The sequence below is a fragment of the Choristoneura fumiferana genome, chromosome 19, assembly GCF_025370935.1.
Source record: "Choristoneura fumiferana chromosome 19, NRCan_CFum_1, whole genome shotgun sequence".
Classification (NCBI taxonomy): domain Eukaryota; kingdom Metazoa; phylum Arthropoda; class Insecta; order Lepidoptera; family Tortricidae; genus Choristoneura; species Choristoneura fumiferana.
In genome coordinates, this window is record NC_133490.1 from 3,013,422 (window position 1) to 3,035,966 (window position 22,545).

The following is a 22,545-nucleotide window of genomic DNA, read 5'->3' on the forward strand; positions in this document are numbered from 1 at the left end:
AAATACAGCTTAATTTTTTCTTGATTTCCGTTAACTTGGACCATGCGGCTCATAAAGAAATAACATTTAGTTATTAATATTATTGTGTAATTTGTAATGTAATGAAATGTGACTTTGATTTAATTAATTTGAATTTATTTGGTTTGACATAGACAGACAGTTAATTAATTGGATGTGATGTATAATTTGAAATGAAACTGAATGTAATTAATTAGTTGTTCATGAATGTCATGGAAATTAATGTAGGTAATTTGATTAAGTAATTAATATAATAGTATATTTTATCAGCTTACTACCATAGTCTCATAATAATATTGTATAAACTAACAATACTTGGATCTACTTAGTTATCCGAAAATAAATTATTTTGATTTGATTTGATTTTGATTTGATAAAGATAGAAATAGAAACTACCTGGTATTTAACTTTTTGGCTAAATCGAATTTCAGTCATTTTCACATTCAGTTTTAAAGGTCAAATTGTAAAATTGTAAAAAATTGGCAAATAACGTTGACGTAACACATAAGAGAGATCAAAAAACTTCATTATTAACTTAAGAAAGTTTACATTAGTAAACCTGGTGCCATCCACGAAGACGCGTGATTTTGTCAAAATTAGACATTAATGATGATGTCCTCCATGTCGTGTCCGACAAAGGCGAACCTTTAGGCTTGTTTATTATGTGCCCGAATATGGCTGGCAAAGCTGAAAAGATCTCGCGAAGCAGAGACTGGAATGGCGCAGCTCTGTAAATAAGGCTGTTGCAAATTTTGAGACGCATCGCTTGGAACACCTGGATGCCAAACGTCTTACTATAAAGACCCGCCCGAGACCTTCCTACACTTACACGTATAATGATAGTGGTCAATTGCATTGCGCGCCCTGTAATAGGACCTTTAAGACTAAGTTTGACATTAATAACATTGTAATAAGAACCACGGCACGCGTCATCGTGAATGACTCTACCTATAGCAGTAATTAAGTATGTACTAGGTACTCCGATACCAAATGCTTCCGCTTCCCCCCCTCTTTATGATCAATTGTAGAAGCAATCAACAGCAACGGTCCTGAAAAAAAGCATGAAAAAATGTAGCATTCGGAGTGACTCTTATAAGCCTTGGTGCATGACCTCAGGCCGCAAAAAAAAGTTTCTATAGCGATAGTTTTGAGTAGAGTTTTCCGAACTGGTGGGAGGTTTTTGGACATTTATAAAATGCTTGTTATACTTATACCCAAAACTGGATAAAGATATTTTGACTTTGATTTCGACTTTGAGCGTTATTAACTCGCCTAATCTCCCCAGGCATCAGCCCCGACGTCCCCAAATGCGGGATCAGCCCATTCGTCACCCGCGCCGGTCTCGCCAGCCGGCAGCGCTGCGGGCGCGCGCTCCCCGCTGCCTTTGGTGGCGCCGGATCTACTGGCGATGCAGCTCCTCGACCAGCACTCGCAGCTCCAAGCGTTGATGAAGCAGAGGCTGTTCCACCAGCATCAGATGCAGAAGCAGGTGAGAAAAGTCTTTATTACAAAAGCATGGCGTGCATTGAGTAGACAGCAGGGCAGGCAGTGCTGGTGGTGCGCTGCTGCGGCGTAAACTATTAACCTGCCTACCCTGGAATCGACCCAATGCACGTCATGCTTAAAGCACTTGCAGCTTTATATTTCATGTAGGTCATGAAAAAATACTTTTTCAGCAACATTTTTAGTAGAACTTTGTGCCGCTTTTTAACTGAAATTGTTTGATCAGCGTTTGAAAATTAAGATGCTAATGAAACATGGACTGTGCCACCAACTTTACATCCAAAAGGAAACGAGAGAAGACTCTTTCTAGAGGTCTTGTGTCAGCTTTTAGCCAGAATGAACTTCTAAGTGATTTCTGAAAGCAACTATTTACGATGAGAAGCTAAATAAAGGCATAAAAAGGTCACTTTTTGTAGCTGCCCTTCGAATCCGGAAATGAAACGTTCATTCTGCTATCATTCATTTATTCTTTTAATTTTTCACAATAGCACATGTCCTCGGAGGCAGCTAAGCGACAACTGGAGCAGTCTCGGCTGCAAGACCAGATTAACCTGAACCTGTTGTCACAATCGCATCTTCCACCTCCTGATGCTTCTCCTGGTAAGCTTCTTTAACTCTTACACTAACCAGCAATTGACTATCTCATATGATGCTACATGCAGATGAATCCGAAGACGTAGCTACTGATTCAGTAACAGCCTTGTCACTCTGGCCTTGAATATCCTCAAATGATATTTATCCGGTAAAACAGATGACGCCAGAGCAGAGGCTATTGCAGTTCAACTAATTTATACTAAAACGGGCTATTTTTCAGAGTTTTCTCAATTCTGATTGCCCATCCTGTCTTTCACCCCGCACCTTGTCTCATTCTCTTTATAGGTAAGATGAAATTCTGATTCGTGCCAATAAAAACTGACTCGAGTGCTTTTAGAGGCGACGCACGTCACTTGCGGATAGTAATATGTTTTCTTTTTAAGTCCTGTTTTGTTTTTACTTATAACCTATAGCGTGCATTGAGTAGGCAGCAGGTCAGGCAGCACTAGCGCTGCCTACCCTGTTGGCCTGTTGTAATGCGGCGCAAACTACTGGCTGCCTATGCCAACGCTGTAGCTACCGAAGAGTTCCACCCACTACCACTGTTGTGAAGTGTTGGAAGAAGTTCCAATACTTATCACTGGCATGATGCCCGCAGGATCCCTGGGCGCACAGCTGGGCGCCCAGCAGCAGCAGCTCGTGCAACAGCTGCAAGCGGTGCAGCGCCAGTACCTCATGCACGGGCCGCTCTCCGTACCGCCCAATGCTCCACCAGGTCTGCTATTATAACTAACCTTCACCCGTCTTTGCTCATAGTTGGAATCCTAGAATTCAATTGAATGCTCATGAAAGTTAATTAAAAAATCCATTTTTGGGGAATGTTATCATGGTCTTCATTACGTTGCATGAAGATCACTCTTACAAAAAAAGTATCAAGTCTCACGTAGGTACCAAGATGCTCATTTAAAAGCACTATTAAGGGATTAACTTGTCTGAACGTCGAGGAAATTATTACTCGTTAAGTGATAAATCCCGGGTGTTGAAAAAGTTGTGTATAAAAATCATGAAAGTAGGTATAAAACCTTCAGGATAAGGAACTAATCTGTTTTGGTTATTTCATATCATATTTATTTATTCAAAAATATACAAAAGAAGCGAACAAAAAGTATACCTGGTTTATCTGTCGCTACGTCGCTTAATATTATTTCACGTACCCTTATCCACCCCTCACAGAGGTACACGACCACCACAGCATCTCATGCAAACTGAATAGCATGAAACTATAAAACTGTTATTTCACTAAGATAATGTTTCAGCTTGAGTCCTTTGGGGCCCTGATCGTCAAAATGTCAAATACCTACTTAGGATGCATAAATATGAAACATTATGGATAGATGCATACTTATCAAAGCCGCCGACGCCACCCCGATAGTAGCGGGCATTCTTCGTGGCGTTCTAAAGGCGAGGCTTTTGTTCAACAGTAGATGTCTTCTGATTGATGCTGATGGTATTACGCAGGTCTGATGCTGTGGGGCAGCGAGATGGAGGAGCACCCGCTGTTCGGGCGCGGCGTCTGCAAATGGCCGGGCTGCGACGCGCTCGCCGATGACTACCAGGCATTCCTCAAGTAAGACCTTCAGATCGACCTGACATTTACAAGATCTTGACTTCTGATAGTTGCGATAGATGGCACCTCGCGCCAATATTTTACTTTTTGAAAAATCTTAATATCTGTTAAAAAGCAGGAGGTTAATCTGATAAGTATGATCACCACCGCATATGACTACCAACGACTCAAGGAGAGTCATTCTGCCCTCCTAAGCAAAAAGGCGCTATCTCAAAAAACACTTGAGTTATTCATACCATGTGATGCAGAATGTCTTAAGCTACTACAGTACAGTAGTATCGATAACACGGAAATGTTGTTTTTTTTTTTAGATAAGTTGCACCTTTTGGCTTAAGGGGCACCGTCATTGGTCTGTTGCTGGCCTCCAAGTATAAGCCCTTTTCATTTGTCGTCTTTTGGCTTAGGAAAGCACCATTTGGTCTGTTGATTTGATGGCCATTAAACCAAGTATAAGCCCTTTCCATTTGTCTTTCTACAGGCACCTGGAAGCGGCGCATACCCTGGACGACCGGTCTGCTGCGCAGGCGCGCGTGCAGATGCAAGTGGTGGCGCAGCTGGAACTGCAGCTGCGCCGCGAGCGCGACCGCCTCGCCGCCATGATGCGCCATCTGCACGCCGCCAGGGACTCCGGCCACCACCCGCCCAAGCACCCACACGGTAACTGTCAGCATCATGGTGATAGTAATATCACCAACAACAACACCGTCATAATTGTCATCATCTTCAACAGAAACAACAACATCATTGTTATTGTCGTCTTCGTAGTCATCAAAATGATCATCATCCTCATCAACATCAACATAGTCGTCAATGTCGTTATTGTTATCGTCATTATCATCATTACCATCACCATCATATTCACCATAATTATGATCATTATCGTCATCGTCGTACTAACTGGTGATGCCAGCCCAAGCACTCGCACGGTAACTTTATTTTTATCATCATCATAATCTGAAAGTATTTATTGTATTGCATAACTCTTTATTGTACGTAAAACATATGAAAATCCCTACTTCCCTACTAATATTATAAATGCGAAAGTAACTCTGTCTGTCTGTCTGTCTGTCTGTCTGTCTGTCTGTCTGTCTGTCTGTTACGCTTTCACGTCGAAACCACTGAACCGATTTTGATGAAATTTGGTATATAGATATTTTGAACCCCAAGGATCAACATAGGATACCTTTTATTCCGGTAGAGGGCGCCACCGCGCGATAACCTAGATCCGCGCAGACGAAGTCGCGGCCTTAAGCTAGTATTACATAAAACATAGTACAAAGGCGAACTTATCCCTCAAAAAAATCCTTACCTTCCACCAGTCTTTTGACATCTGGGTATGACCTGGTGGTAACTTTCTCAACCCCCACTTCGCTTATACTGAAAACAGCTAAAGCCCTCTCAATCTGATAGGAGGCCTATGCCCAGCATTGGGGTGTATAAAGACAGAAGATGATTCTGAACACTAACAGAACAAACTATTATGGAACTTAAATAAATCGTTTTTCTAATTTGAAACCCCAACTTCTCCATAGGCACACGTTACGAGTTACATGCAAGAGGGATTTTTATAGTTCTCACCCATAGTAACATTAATAATGTACTTATTTCAGGAGCTACCAATGAGGGTGCATCTCCAGGCCCAGTTCGACGTCGTGTCTCCGATAAATCAGGCGTCACTATAGCTGGTGGTAAGTCTACAAGAGAACCCCCACTTATTTACGCTATAAAAGTGCCTACACCCAGCAAGTCCCTTAACAATGTGCCCTAGAAACCAAAACTTGGCATTGTTGTTGTAATTTCTGTGCCTGAATACGCACCGTACTGACTCATTTAGAATACTGCAAATTAGATCCGAAGTACAGGTTTAATCGATGAAACATTACAAAAAGGTATCACCAAATGTTTGACTACATTTTTTAGTTATTAAAAATGCAAAACATCCAAAACATAACGACACCTTAAATGAAAAATATTAGCCGGAGGTCATTTAGATTCACTTAGTTACTGATCGAATTATTCTGGATCTATTTTATGTAAATCCAAGCTTAGACATTTAAATTCATTGATGCCTTCAACATCTTTGTTCATTGAAATTATATGCACAACAAATACAATTTGTACATCTCATGCTCCTTTCCCTCCATAAAAAAGGACACGTTAGTAAATTTAACTGTTATAAATTGAATGAGGATCATTTCTGTCTGTAAGGTCTGCCATACATGCTCGAACGAGCTGGATTAGACGTGCAACAAGGTAAAACAGTATTACAATTTCAGTCTTTAGGTAATCATTATTTATTTAGTTTTCTGTTCTGAAAACAGCTGACGCCTGAACGCAAGATTGAAGCATGCGTTTTGTTGCGGCTTCTTCTTTTTAGTTTATTCTTTATAATGTATACGCATCTTCGTTGTTTTTGACAAATTCAACTAAATTGATTCTCCCGTGAGGTACCGTGTCTATTGTACCTATTTTATTAAAAATAACTCGGATATTATCAATGTTTTTTACATTAACGTCACTAACATTTTGGACTTTTTTTACAGAGATTCAACGCAACCGCGAGTTTTATAAGACCGCTGATGTGCGGCCTCCGTTTACATACGCTTCGCTCATTCGTCAGGTTTGTATATCATAATTAATTATTAACTACCTTTATCCGCGACTTCATCCGCACCGAAATAAATGAGAGTTGACTCTCTCCTTCTTGTTTCCGTAACTACTGTGCAACATGTCATCCCATCCCATATTTTACCTTTTTTGGAGTAGAATTCCAAAAACCCGATCTTAACTCTCGCTTAAATAAAGAAAAGAAAACGTGTGCAAATTTTAACGTCATTTAACCCAGATGTTGAAATGTCAGTCAGTCAGTTTGTCATATTATATTCATTCAATCAGCTTCTTCTTTTATGTGTATACATTATTATGTATTAAAATTGCATATATTTGCAGTTCGTCTTTTTTGTCTGGACCGCAAGGTTCCTTATCAGATTCAACGTTTTAAATCTTTTAGTTAATTAGCCTATCTAATTTGTCTTAGACATAAGTGTGTCTTTGTTTTTCTAATTCGGTTTCAACGTCATAGCGTAACGTCAGAGCTTCTCATGAAGCCGCATCATCATCCTTTAAACTAACATTATCAAACATCAAATAATCAATGTCTCTGTTTTACTAAGGCTCTTACAAACTTATATTTAACTTCTAATATTCGTAATTTATGTGCATGTAAGTTGTTTTCAAATCAGTTGAATTTGACCTACCTCTAATAACCGGAGCGATTTGAAATATGGACAGACAGAAAACCTTATTAGGTAATTGGTATCTAAAATTAGGCTCGTTGAAGTGGTAGTGGGTTGGCCATATAGGAACAGATGGCCGTTGGGGCTGAAATGTTTTCGAATCGAGATCGGGAATCTGCAAGCGCACACCAACGAGATGCACGGATGACTTTATTAACGGGTTCACGGTGGGTGCAGGACGCTTCCAACCGAAGTAACTGGAGATCTATGGGGGAGGCCTATGTTCAACAGTGATACGCCTACGGCTGATATCATGATGAAAAGTAAAGTTGTTAATAATGTTTTTTTTTTATATTTCCAGTCCATCATAGAGTCTCCAGATAAGCAGCTGACGCTGAACGAGATCTACAACTGGTTCCAAACCACCTTCTGCTACTTCCGCCGCAACGCAGCCACGTGGAAGGTACGTTGTAGCTTTTATCTCAGCTCTTTAGGTCGGCAAGGCATTTGTAATACCTCCAGTGTTGCGGGAGACACAATCGCCATCAGATGTTTCGAAGCGGCTAAGGTAATCAAAAGTATCGAAACTTGAACTCTAATTCTTTGAAAATAAAGTGCATGTTCCGATATTTTTGACCACCTCGGCGGCTCCGAAATATCTCACGGCGACTGTACGTTTGCCTTACTTCAAAAAACTCAAAGAAATGTGAAAATCGTATCACAATGCAATTGTACTATACGATTGTACGATATGATATGAAGCTAATCAAAAATGAATTTAATTAATTATTCATATCCTGATGAAGAGTCTCACAGAAAGGTATTTGGAAAAGTATAGTATATTTTTTTTATAAGTAAGTATTAAATGTGTTTACTAAATAGTTTCCAACAAAATCACATTGACGAAGAATAATTTTAAATGTTTGGTGGTTGGTTCCGTTGGGAATTATTTATTAATGCTAATGTTATGCTCAATTGAAAAATTGATGACTTTACTGATAAAATCAATGTTATTCCTAGGTATGTTAAGGTTTAATACTGATGACGATGATTTATTGCTTCATGCAGAAGTTTATCTGCAGCGCGATAATGTGGAATAGAAAGCTAATGAACAAATTAATGAATGAATAAGTGAAATAGCCACAATCTACTCTATTGTCGTATTTATCAGCTTCACGCTAAAAATGCCCCTAAAAAGCTAACCTGAAAAGTATTTCAAATGTGTGCTTGAAGTTCCCAATTTGCACGGTGTCCACGTGGGAACTACAGCTCAAGGCATCTCTTTCTGAAGACCTATGTAGACTGAAGATAATGCCATAAATTTGACAATTAGGAAGAATGTGGCGACCTTGACGACATTTTGATACTTATCCCTGTATACTCGTAGTTGCCTTTGTATTAAAAAAAAAGCAATAAACCATGGTCATCAGATAGTCATAACCCGCGACCAAATATAAACTAGTATAGTACAACAGAACGCAGTGCGTCACAACCTGTCGCTCCACAAGTGCTTCATGCGAGTCGAGAATGTGAAAGGGGCGGTCTGGACCGTCGACGAAGTGGAGTTCTACAAGCGGCGGCCGCAGAGGGCCGCGCACGCGCCGCCGCCGCCCATACACGCGGGGTACGGACCCCGGCTTCATGACCAATTCTTTGTGGATTACACAGTTACACAGACTACACGGATACACAGAGCACTCATACTATTACACTGTAACATGGACGACTTTGTTACACAGGACGACGATACACGATTACACAGTTACACAGACTACACGGATACACAGAGCACTCATACCAATACACAGTAACATGGACGACTTTGTTACATAGGACGACGATACACGATTACACAGTTACACAGACCACTACAAGGATACACAGAGCACTCATACCAATACACAGTAACACAGACGACTTTGTTATACAGGACGACGATACACGATTACACAAAAACACAAACCACTACACATATACACGGAAGGATACACAGTTACAAAGATCACTGACACAGATACATAAGGTTCCGTGGGATTCATTCTTAGTCTCTAATTTCTAAATGTTTTTACGTCTACACACCAACACAGGTCACTGGCATACAATTACACTGACGATTTTGACACTGATGACAACAGAAGACTTCGTCTTCGGATAAATATCAACGTCACTGAACACAATGAGCCCTATGGACTATTACATTTTACAGACAACTTACTCTGATACATGGTTACAAAAAACAATGACACAAAATGTAGGGTAACTGCACATTTTCCGACTCTTTCACTGCTTTGCTGTGTGTTACATGTTAATTTGGACTATTTGGACACTGTTACATGATTTTGAGTAGAATTTTATAAACGGCCCTTTATACTCATGGCTACACGCGGGAACAGACCCTGACTTCATGACCGATGCTTCGTGTATTACACATTTAAACAGACCATTACAACGATACACAGGATACACGGTTACACAGACCACTGACACGGATACGAGAGGTTCTTTGGGGTTACTTAGAAAGTAACCATTTTTTACACGTTTGGTACTATGGATGATATTATACTTAACCTATTATACGAGTACTTAACTCAAACAACAAGCACACTAATACACGATTGCGAAAAACATCAATTCAAAAATAATTATTATAAACTACAGTTACACACTTTGTGGTATGAAATTTTACACATTCGCAAATTACCTACAATTGACACTGTATCCTACAAAAAACACCGACTCACATGGATAAATAAATAATAAAATATATCAGACACGTAAGTGTTATAGACTGTTATGCGTTGACAGAGCTCACTAAGAAGACACTAATATTATTTAAAACTACTTTAGACTCAAAATTGATATTAGGATCTCATTTAGAAATGTTTATGCTAAATGTACATAAACCGCTTAAATAGACACTGATACATCTTATTATGGTCATGTCTTCGAAATCGTTAAAAATTGAGGCATATTTTGACATAGAGTTCTTCGACATGTACACTTCTACTACTTAAACTCTCATTAATTACTCCGATTAGGCGTTTTTGTAATTATTTATATACGTTTGATCATGATGGGTACACTTTTAGACAAGACGCTATTCCACTTTTACAAATGACTCGGACGCAGGATGCTATATAATACCCACAAGATTAAGTTTTACACAGAGTTTTTCGAATTATTTCTAATTATCACAATAATTATAATATAACACTGCACAAATAACTAATAATTGCCGAAACGCTAACACACTTCCTTAAAAACTCTTGTTCCAAAAACAACCTGTTGTGAACAGCTGAAAGTCTTAGAACGCTTAGGTAGGTACTGAACAAATCATGAATCACAAATAAAGAAATAAAATAAATAATGTCATGCCGCAAACATACACAACAACAACAATACACAATACAAATAATATAATTTACAATTATTTAATGATAATCCTGATCTTTACTTAGTACTTAATTACCACTCATAAATGACGACACTCACAAAACATTAAACACGAAAGTACCTACATACGACACAGATATCACAATTGTTAACAATAACATCATGATACATTATGACACAACATGAACTCACAAATGCAATATTGACTAACAAAATCACACTGAACTACAACTACACTGGATTACATAAATCTCCAACGAAATTACACAAATCTTCAATAGACTATATTTCAGAAACCAAATATACGATACAGAAATTAGAATACTCTTTTCAAATTAAAACAGTTATTGAAATTGACTGAATGATGTCTATCAACTGCTAATAGATTTAAGATTTAAAGTTAAATACGGTATTTGACTATTTTGTATATGTTTTATAAATTACAACTACACAATGCCGAATATCGAATAGAAAAACAATTTTTAAGCTACCTTTACAAATAACAAAGTTATACAGGTTTGAAATTCAAGATTAGACAGAGAAAGACATACTGGCATGTGAGTCACACGCCAGTACCGCCATACTTGCTGCATAGAGAAAAGCGTTTGAGAAAGAGACAGGTATATAGATTTTTCAAAAAATCACTATAAATCCAATTTTCAACCGATTTAAATTTCTCTTCGCTAAACACTATCTGTATATCTATATTTTAATAATAATATTAAGATATGGCAAAATCAGGAGTTGTCAAATACCGTATTCTATATATTTGAAAGAAAATTACAAAACAAACATAGGTTTGCATTTCAAAGACACAATACACTAAACACGATCACAATGTCCTAATATTATTATCTGGCTTAAATACTTCTAGTGATGCCATAGCTAAGCTAGAAGTATTCGTAAGACAAGCTCATTTATGAATTTGGAAGACATTTCAAAATAATCGAAAGCTACATTTCACTAAAATCACTTCTCAATAATTTCAACACACACCACAGTTCACATAACGCAGTTTCTCACACTTGAAACACAAAACGCACTGGGAACACTCAACAGTTTTTGGAATCTAACATTTTAATCTTCTAAATATTTTCTATCTAACCTAGAGATACTTAACTCTTTTTGTGTAAATAAACGTTTTGTCTCGTTTCAGATTTGGATCTGTAATTATTTGTGTAGTTAATTTTAAATCATTTTTGTAAGTAGCATTACAACCGATTTGCAAATTTAAAGATTTTGTTATTAATTCATTTGAATCGCTAGAAGCTTCATCGGTTATACGGCTACGAAATGTGAGATCATGTACATTTTATTCGTATTTAGGGTTTGTTTGTGTGATTGTGGGTTTCAGCGCAACGGTGGTAACAGTTTCTCGCTTGCCTATTAACCTCGCTCCCGTCATTTCCTCCCGGGGTCTCTTGACATCCTGCATGACAATCGTTTCTCCACGACGATCTGACGCGTTTCCATCGCTGACTGAATGCTCGATGGGGGCGTTATACTTAATTTTAAGTGTTAAGTAATAATTTTTTCAGATGGCTTTGCTCACCCTCGGGTGGTCAATGTCGATAATGTCAGCTACTAATCGGGTTGACTTGTAGAACGCAATCCGGACGAACCTGTCTCTGCACAAATGTTTCGTGCGATACGAGGATGACTTCGGCTCTTTCTGGATGGTGGACGACGCTGAGTTCGTGAAGCGTCGGCACCTGAGCCGAGGCCGGCCGAGGAAGTACGACCCGGCGCCGGGACCCAATGCCGCGCCCCCACAGTAAGGACGCGACCGCATACAAGCTGCGACCGTCCAACGAACGGGATAGGCGATAGCTTTTTTCTTTGAGATTCAGCAATTTTTTAAGCTTCACCAAATTCTAATTTATTGCATCAAGTGCTACTTTACGGATGTTCATTTAATAACCTTCCTACTCCGTGACTACACCTGTTACTGGCTGACTTAACTACTTCAGTATCTTAGTCATTGAAAATTGCTGGATCAACAGAGCTGTCTTCATTTTGAAAAAAGCTATCATTCAAAATTAAATTAACTGCGATTGAATCTATTTTTAGTGAAGGTCTGGAAGCCTGTATTTTATATTTATTCATGTCAATAATTAAAATGTGAAATCGTTGGGCGATCGCGTCCAAAACATTAGAATTCTTGTGGAATTTTCGAAAATTATCTTTAATAATAATGGTACGATAATTTTTGATTTTCCATTTAGATTGATGTTCATGATCATTATGTAAAGTGTTTCACTGTAAAGCTTTAGATTAATTAACCTGTCATGTTAGAATATTACTTTTACTAGAGACACGTGATTGTTCCGATATAATATAGTTCAACCAAATATATTATTGTATGTGCTGATATTTCTTACATCACTTGCAAATACTTTAATTTCAATAATACAAAATGAAATGAAGATATATTAGCACATACGAAAATTATTAGACTCCTAGAGTGCAAAGCTATAACCGATTGTTTTGCTATAGTTTTTAACATCACGATATTATATGACTTGTCTAATAATTAGCTTAATCCATATGTTGCTACTGTAATTTCCGATATTTTTTAATTTTATTGAATACCATTACAAAAATAAGTATTAAAACGATGTTTATTCCGATGATATTCTGCATGTTATAAACGAATTGTAAACGAAGGATCGTCGTTGGATACCCAAGTAAGATTGTAGAAATCTTTATCTTCTTTAATATCCATTATCTCATCAGCATGTTTATCCCCATTTCGTAGTAGCATAAGGTCTGTCTCGGCTTCTTTCGCTTTGCTTATGCATTCTTGTCGCATGGTATTTTAATCTTTATCTCTTTTCTAACCAGCTTGCATTTTATTAACTTTTTTATCTTTCAATATTTTATTCTATTTATCTTTCTCTCACACACTCACACACATCAACACGGAATCACTATCACAGACGAATTGGACGTTGAGATTCAAAATTCGACACTTCACAAATTTACACATTCACACCTGTACACTCGTATAAATTGTAATGTGTGACTAATGATCACACAAGAAGAGGTCTGAAGTGGCCGGGGGTAACTTATTATTTACTTTAACATTTTGGTTTTCAATAATAGAATCATTCAAAAAAGTTTAATGTAAATTTGGACATTAGTAACTGATTTTTTGTTCTTTTACTTTTACTTTGGGAGAAAGAGCCAGTGTTTCATTGAGTGTCAATTTGACAGGTTTATGGGTGCACAGAGCCCTCCCATGATGACCAGTCCTCATGGCTACAGCGAAGCTCTCAAACGGAACCTCCAGGTAAGCGCCTGTCCCTCTACGAGTACTAGCTTTTTTAATCTTTTATTTCACTTGCAACATTCGTATAAAAAATAAATAATGGTCGCTCACCTTTAGTGATCGAGTGCAGCGCACGGCACCCCTCACGCCAGGGAAAGTAGCGTAGAGCGCTGCCTACGGTTATCCAAGCCATGAGCGCAAATCAAATAATTAGGAATTGAAGTGGTCACCATGGCTGAAATCGGTCGGATTGTCGTCATCATCCTCATCATCATCATCGTGTTCCAATCAAATAAGTAGGAATCGAAGTGGTCACCATGGCTGAAATCGGTCGGATCGTCATCATGGGCATCATCATCATCATCATCGTGCTCCAATCAAATAAATAGGAATCGAAGTGGTCATAATGGCCGAAATCGGTCGGATCGTCGTCATCATCATCATCATGATCATCATCATCATAATCATCACCATCGTGCTCCTCCATACTTTTGTATAGCTCTTGACAATTGCCACTATTCCCGGGAACCGTGCATTCTTTTAATAAAGCACAATACAATAAAATACAATACAATGACTCTTGACAACAACAACACATGAGACATTTACCAAATTTATTTTCTGACAATGAACTTTTTTTAAATTAATTGATGTCTTTGCAGGGCATGATGGAAGAATGCAATTTGTCATACATGTCCAGTGAAGATCACATGATGCAAGGCGCTGAGGAGTATCCCTCCTCGCACGATGATTACAGGTATTTTATGTCAAATTATACCTTTTAATAGTTTTTAGAGAGCCTGGGCAGACAGAGATCGGTCCGGGTTTCGATTTCCGCTTCTACGTTATTTTTATTGTACCGAGCTCCTAGAAGTTGACTAAAAGTGCCTAATCAGGCTAAGAGGTGCCACCCTACACACGATATCGCTGAGTTGAGCTCCATCCGTGGCCAGCAATAGACGTTTCGGTAGTCACTTCACACATCTCACAATACTGTTCGCCTATGTTTGAGTTTTCCTTTCCAGTTTAGGTTAGCTTGAAAAGTTCCCTTTTAGGGATAAATTCGCTTTTGTACTCTTTTTATTTTGTTTTCTGTTTGTATTATTTTTGTGTTTTATGTACAATAAAGTATTTACATACATACATACATCCGTAATGTCTACACTCAATGGCCATGGCGGAACTTAGACATTATGGTTTTTAGTTGGTATGCCCACTTTTATGGAAGCCCACATACCTCCGTTTTTCCATCAAGGTGCATACATAAGACCTTCGCCGCCAGACGGTGCTACCCGACGCAAACTCAACGGCTGCATTCAGAGTGCCGCGTAAAGATTCACATTTATCTGTTGTGTTGTGTCGTGACGCATCAGAACGGTATCGGTTTCATACGTTTTATATGGCTCCGTTCACATTTAAATCACAACACACACGACAGATAAGTGTTGTATTGTGATGCTCTCTGTCTCTCGATCTCTCTCTCTCTCTCTCTCTCTCTCTAGCTTTGATGCGACACAACGCAAGCCGTCACAACACACTGCATCAGATAAATGTGAACGCAACCTTATAAAATGTATGAAACTGATACCGTTCTGTTGCGTCGCGACACAACACGACAGACAAATGTGAATGCGGCTTAAGGCTTAACTATAACGGCTAAGTTTGTTTGAGAATTATTAGTAGTTTAAGAGTAAATAGCAGCCTAAAGTATAAAATATACCTAAACTTGGAAGATTCCGTACAAAATACGAAATCCTTAGAAAAATATTACTTATTTTTTTCGTAATGGCTACGGAACCCTATTTTGGGCGTGTCCGACACGCTCTTGGCCGGTTTTCTTTGTATGTAATGTGTGCGCCTCGCATGAAGTTTTTTTCATTTCATTTCACCATTTTCTACACCGTAGAAAAAAATGTCATATCTTACAAGTCAAATTTCATCCATGCATAGATTGATTGACAGTGTAAGTAAGGTCTACGGAAATGGTCAATAGTTTTTTGTAGCAAAAATGTATTTTTCAGTCGCCCTTCGCTGTTGAACGGCTACGGCAGCAGCTCTTCGCACGACGTGAAGGCTGAGGACTTGAGCGCCTCCGAGGACGTCAAGCCAAACATTTACGCGCTCAAAAACGAGATGCAAGCGTCGGATTATTCTAACAAAGGTATAACTCGATTATAAATAAAATATAACAGTCCCGTGGCTAAATTACTAAATTAATTTAACCGTTCAACACACGATTATAAGTCAGGAATGCTCCAACTAGTTTCGATCTTTACGCAAGATCTTTTCCATAGGTGAGTGCGTTGAAGCGTTTAATTTAGTAATTTTATCAAATATATCTAAACGTGAGCTTAAGTAATTAGTCCCATGGCTAATCCATACTAATATTATAAATGCGAAAGTGTGTTTGTGTTTTTGTATGTACGTGATTTTTGGAATAGAGATAGTTTATGGGCCAGAGACTGACAAAGGCTACTTTTTAATCAATAAAGTGTAGTTTATATTTACAAAAGAATTATTTTCTGATAACTGACGCACTTATTGATTGTTTTAGGATACTACCCCATTAACCTTTAATCATTGAAACTATCAAACCTCCACAGCAGACTACGCGAACTCTACAAAAGAGTCGTCGAGCAACCGTTCAGGCGAGACCAGCCCTTACGACGACTACCCTCGCTCCGAGGACCGGTACCGACCCTCCGTGTCCCACATAAAGGACGAGGCCGAAAACCTGTCCCTCAACGAGCAGAGATCTGATAAATAGAGGAAACGAAGAGACGAGAACAAGTGTTGGAGACATTAACAGTGATGTTCTTGACGATTAAGCAATAAGCGAAGTTGGTCGTGAAATACAGTGTTGAGACCAGTTTGGAACTGCGAGAAATATCGTGCAAATTGCATTATGCGAGGAGTTTGAAGCGGTCAATTTTGCAGAATCTTTCTTGCGTAAAAGTGGGCTTTAGAGTCATAATCACAGTATGTAATACAAGTTTATATTTACGGGTGTAGTTCTATTTCAAGTTATTAGACGTGTCTTACAATGTGTCATGTGTTCATAGTTGGTTTTTTTATATTGTGGACGATCTCTCGTGGATTCTGTGAGTAGAGGTAACCAAATATTTTTTTGTTTATTTTTAAACTGACCCGGTTTTAACGGGGTACTTTGAAGTATTATAGTTTATATTTTGTGTCTATGCTAAGTTTTATTTTTTTATGTTTTTTTAGGTAAGGTAATTGAGAAATTAGGTCTTCTATTTATAGAATGTAAGTGTTAGGAAATTTTAGATGAAACGAATTGCGCTAAATAATCAAAATTCAACGATAAAATAACCTTAAAAGGTCCATATCAATATTTAAAAAGTATTTAATCATTATTTGTAAAATACAAATAATACGAACAATAAGTAGTTGTATTGGACTGTTAGGAGATCGTAAGGTACATAAAGTTTTAATATTTAACGCTAAGCGTTTTGGTTCTTTACATTTTGATTGCTTTAACCAAAATAAAAAACTTTGGAAATAACATAAAGTTACAAGTCTCAAATGTTTTCATGAACCATGTTGCTTGCCGGTTACAAAAAACAACAGATATAATGTAAATTGCTAAGGTATCCCGCCACTTCAACTATAGATTTAGTTGACGAAGTACCGAATAAAATAGATAGTACAACCGGTTCACCGATAGTTATATTATAGTACAAATCGCTAAGAACCTGCGCAAGCGTTCGCAAACATGTGCGATCGTCAGATACTTAATCGGGAAAAATCAGATAATCGTAAATATCACAATTTAAAAAAGATCCTGATGTAAATGTGACTAAAGAAACTTTCTGAGCTAAAAGGTACAATCTCAATATTAAATAGGTACGATATATGTATTTATGCCATGAAAATTGTTGTAACTAGACTTTGCTATTTGTAACTTTGTAAGAGAGACCGTGAGCGGTGCTTTTTTTGCTCATTTTGCTACTTAACGCAAACTATGTTGTACCCGCATGGAATTGTTTTTAAATTTTATTTTTAAATCGTATTAAGAAAATGATCTGAAGATTTATTTTAGTGTAAGCTTTTTTGTTCGAGCTGTAGCTTTGGAGGTTCTGAGGAATTATTTCTAGTGTAAGAATTAGGTTGTACATATTTATCATGAATGTCATGAGGTGTAAATTGTTATGAAAGGTAAATCTAGACACGTGTAAACGTTCACTTATTATATAATACTTTAATATTGCATATTAAATCGTTCATGTTGTAGAAAATTTAGAAAAAAAAACTTTAGTAGTAAAAATTTTCACTGTGTACTAATACGATACGAAAGTTTGTTTTTTATTTGCATTTTGTACTTGTGCATTTACGTTTTATACAACATTTTGTGAACCTTCGATAGTTATTGGTGAATTCAAGAAGGGTTGAATCATATCACAGTTATGTATGTACACCTACTTATAATACCTAGTAGTGTAATTTGATGTGTATGTAAAATGTATATTCCATTTTGCAATAATTCTTGAATAAGTAGAAAAATAAATGCTGGCATGTTAAAAGTAATTTGACACATTTTTGTTTAGGTAAAAACAACAATTGTAACTAAACCGATTGCTTTATCAAAAAAAGTATACTTGGGCCAATCAACTATTTTACCGACACTTTGGGCGTCTCCTGCGTTACCAAAAATCGTACTTCCAACAAGATATTTCACGTTTAATAGTTGAACTTACGCAGGATGGCATGTATTCAAATACACCATTATTAAATTACAGAAAAACATGTTTACTTACAAAAATCTGCAATTGTTTGAAAAATGTCGCGGACAGATTAATGTGGGTAAAAAAGTTGATTGACCCACTTACCACTTCATTATGTTGAAAGGCATCGTCTTAAAAACAAATGTGGAAACAGTTGTGGTTTAATTTTGATGTTTAAACATACATTTTTTCACTGTCAAGTACAAATATTGTTTTTAACACATCGAAAATTGACACAGAACACAGGAATTGAAATTTGTTGTTAATCAAATAGAATTAAACTATGAAAATTACTTACTTGATTTGCAATATCCATTGTTTTGTTACGAGTTGAGAATGTAGGCGAATTTCAAAAACCTACGGTATTATTAAAAGAATTTATTTTTTTGTTACAAATATAAAATTTTACAAATGATACATTGTAAGCCAAAAATGAGTACTTTACCAATGACTCATTAAAGCCCTATCTTCGCGGTTTTTTATTATGAAGTTTTATATTTACCCATAAGAACAATGAAATTGTATTTGCTGGATTATTGATTATATATAATATTACAGCATATAATCTCAACTCGTTCAATAGGAATGCAATCGACCCACAGTGGGGTAAAGCTACATTTATTGATCATTGTAAATTATACTTAATTAGTGTTGTATTAAACAAAATCATTACAATTATTGTGTTTGTTTTATTTAAACCGAGTGGAAAGAAAAATCAATAAGACAAAAATTACAAATATTAGCATTAGCTCGTGATGATAGGTACTTAGTAAAAATTGTTAAGTACACGTCACACGAAAGTTCACGAAACTTTAACCATATAATGTCCATAATTTTGTGGTTTAAATAATTGACAAAAGAAATAACTTTTTGGTAAAAAAATAATTTTTAATACAAGCATTTTTTGCTGACTGTACTTTTTGTCGACTTAACTTGCATTGTCACCCAAACTACATTTGCATACCAAATCTCAAGTCGATGTCATTAACCGTTGTATTCTCACGAAATTTTTGGTATGCCAAATTTCAAGTCAATCCAAGACTACTGGAAGTTGATTGAATTTAACTTGCAAGATTTGATTACAGACAGACAGACATACAACGGGACAGGTGAAGCTAAATAAAAGCTTGTAAAAATACGAGCCTGATTTTGAACATGAAACTACCATGAGACTCACTCATATTATAATAATAATAATAATAATAATAGAATTTTTTATTCACCATCACAAACTAAAAATACAATACAAGACAGATAACATTATGAAGTGAGGCAAAATGGACATGAGACTCAGCGAGGTCGCTGGTTTTCAGTCTCCAACCAAACTAAAAACTAACTAAACTATACTTACTACGGTAGGTGCGCTGCCACAACGACATATTAAATGATAATTGTCACACAATTGTGAAACATGTCGAGCTTAACTTGATTTTAGACGTGAGTTATCCGGTACAATATCATTTAGGGCAGAAGTACCGGGTTTGGCCACCTTAAGCCCGTTTTTGGCCAGTTGACATTTGCAGTCATATTATTATATAAAAAAATATAGTATTAAAAATAAATATAATTATACTTCATGAAATCTTACCTATTATGAATTTTCTGCATCATCTCTAAACTGATGAGTCATTTCGCAGATGCTAACATTTTGTCGCTTATGTAATTAATGTGCAACAGAAATGTGTGTCTTGAGTGTTACATCCGGTGCGACACGTTTCGACGTGAACATATAATAATATGCTCTTAATTCATAATGTAATACTTGATATTATGATGACGACGTTAAAACGACATTTTACTATTATTATACTATTATTTTTATTATTAACGTTATTTATATTTTTAACAAAAACTTATTATGGTGTATGTTTAAGTAACTGTTATATTATACTCGTAAAAGGTAAGATTTACTTACTTACTTACCTAATAATAATTTAAATACAGTCAAAGTATATGTATAACTTTAAACAATGGCGATAGAATACTTAGCGGATCCAAAATGAAATATATAGTATGCAACGCAAAGAGAGATTTCCGTACTAAATTTCAAGTCAAGGAGTTCCGTCCTGCGGGCACGATCCGGGTTAGATCATGGATATCACTACCAGATTATTGTTTTGTCACCAGATTTACATAAGCATGCCAAAAAGTCAATCTGACCCTGGAAGTGGGTCTAATTTAACTTGCATGATTTGACACGTACATATACAAACATAAGTGAAACATAACATACATTGGAAGTTAAATAAAAGCTTGTAATAAAATGTACACGTCAAGTCAACCTTTTTTAATGGAGATAAAAACGAAGTATACTTAAATTAAGGTTAAGAAAACAACTTTCGAGTGTGATCAACTTTTCTTTTATTAAAAACACCCCTATACGTGATTTCTGCCACCATGAATGGATTACAACAAGTGCGTTGCGTACGCGCCGATAGAGAGCATTCTGTTAATATCATCGACGTGACACGTTAAATGCCGCTAGCTTGATTTATGGCTCCTTGCAAGTGCAATAGGGATGTGGCTAGGACATATCGATATCTATAAAGAATAAATTGTAAGTAATAAGTTTGTATATAAATATAAAAAATGAAAGAAATTTATTTAATTATAATTTATTTCATATTTTAGTAAAATTGTTTTTTTTTATAATTTTGTTTCTGAAAGACACATTTGAGTCTTTATTGGACCAAAATAGTAGACTGTTCAACAAGGGACCAAAACGAGCCCCATCGTATATATTGTAGTGATTTTATTATGTTGATTTGTAAGGTAATGATTTTTGTAATATGAGTTGTAAAATTTAAGTAAAATACTAAAAAAGTCTACCATGCGCTTCATTAATTTTTATTTCTGTAAATAAACTTTTTTCAATTTACAACAGGTTAATTTTATTAAAGTCCAATAAAGTAACGATGGAAAATTAGCAAAATGCAAACCAAAATCAACTTACACGACCTATGAAAACCATGCCCACGTAACTTTGCCTTTACGTTCATAGTGGTAAAGACTTCATAATAAACTCAGTTTCTGCTGTATTTGTAACTCTCTATTCTTTTAAAACGAGCACTCTGACCTTAGGTTTGTATCGTATAACTTATCCGAAAAAAGTTACCGGTTCGCTACAACCAAATGTCACCAGCCCCAATGAAGACCAGCGTTGGCCTACCCGGCCAACACTATGCTGAGCTGGGACCGCTTCGCGAGTTCGCAAATTGTTGTATTTTCGTTATTATTTTTGTGCGTTTAGCGAATAAATATTTTCTATTCTATTCTATTCTAAAATACCAAGTTCTTAATTAGTACGGCCCAATGTCAAAAATAATTCTTAAAACACCGTATTCTTGACATGACTTTAATTCAAATTGATACAAAAACGTCTCAAGATTAAAACGTTCAATTCCCAAAATAGTGCCTAAACTCGTACTGAGCTGCTATGAAAAAATGTCTAAATTTCGAAATCACTGTTTTTCATAAAAATAGTGATGAACAACTAAATTAATTATCAACTTGGATTTCGACAAATTTTATCTTGTTACTATTTTTATCATAAATGCGATCGAAAATTTAGTACCCAGTCCAAATTTTAGGTATAATGAGACAGTAAGGTATTGTTGAATTTTAGAAATTATGAAACTAATACATTTTCACCTTCAGTCTTAATAATAATTCGATATTTGAAGGAGTAGTTCTTTTTAGCGATATCGGATGTAATGTGTAAAGGCAATTATGACATTTTGTTGTACGGAAAATAAATCTATTTGAGATTTTTGACATTTTGGAACTAACCTGTTTTGACATTGCAGCAGAATTCTCTTTAGCAGAAAGAGTAAGACTTACGCGGGCGACCGAGCTTTGCTCGGGTTAAAACTCGAAAACACGGATTTTCCCAGAAATAAGACCAAGCTAGATCGATTCTTCGCCCCCGAAAGCCCACACGTAGCACATCGAAGTCGTTTGAACCTAACCGATTTCCGAGGACCTAGAAGTATTTTTTTTAATACAAGAATTGCACATTTGATGTGATGATTTAAGATAGATAGATATACATTTACGATGATACAATTATTTGTAAAGTTTATTGGCGTGTCCCATCCCTAGCAACCCACTGACATGTGGCTCTTAATTATAACTCTTCCCGCCCTCAACCACAACCACTGAACCGAAAAAAAAATCTAAAATAACCGTATTTTTAATCCCGATCTGGTTACTGAACTC

General features: G+C 36.5%; 1 protein-coding gene across 1 annotated transcript; it reads left to right on the top strand.

Annotated features, from left to right (window-relative positions):
• Window positions 1-191: 191 nt before the first annotated feature.
• LOC141438596 (forkhead box protein P4-like) lies at window positions 192-18,249 on the top strand. Its single transcript, XM_074102462.1, has 14 exons — window positions 192-203; window positions 1,304-1,507; window positions 2,010-2,121; window positions 2,714-2,830; window positions 3,574-3,682; window positions 4,161-4,339; window positions 5,293-5,370; window positions 6,226-6,302; window positions 7,280-7,381; window positions 11,916-12,085; window positions 13,528-13,603; window positions 14,245-14,339; window positions 15,604-15,743; window positions 16,186-18,249. Exons 1-14 carry the CDS (start codon window positions 192-194, stop codon window positions 16,347-16,349), a joined length of 1,635 nt encoding a protein of 544 aa, XP_073958563.1. The 3' UTR covers window positions 16,350-18,249.
• Window positions 18,250-22,545: the final 4,296 nt, after the last annotated feature.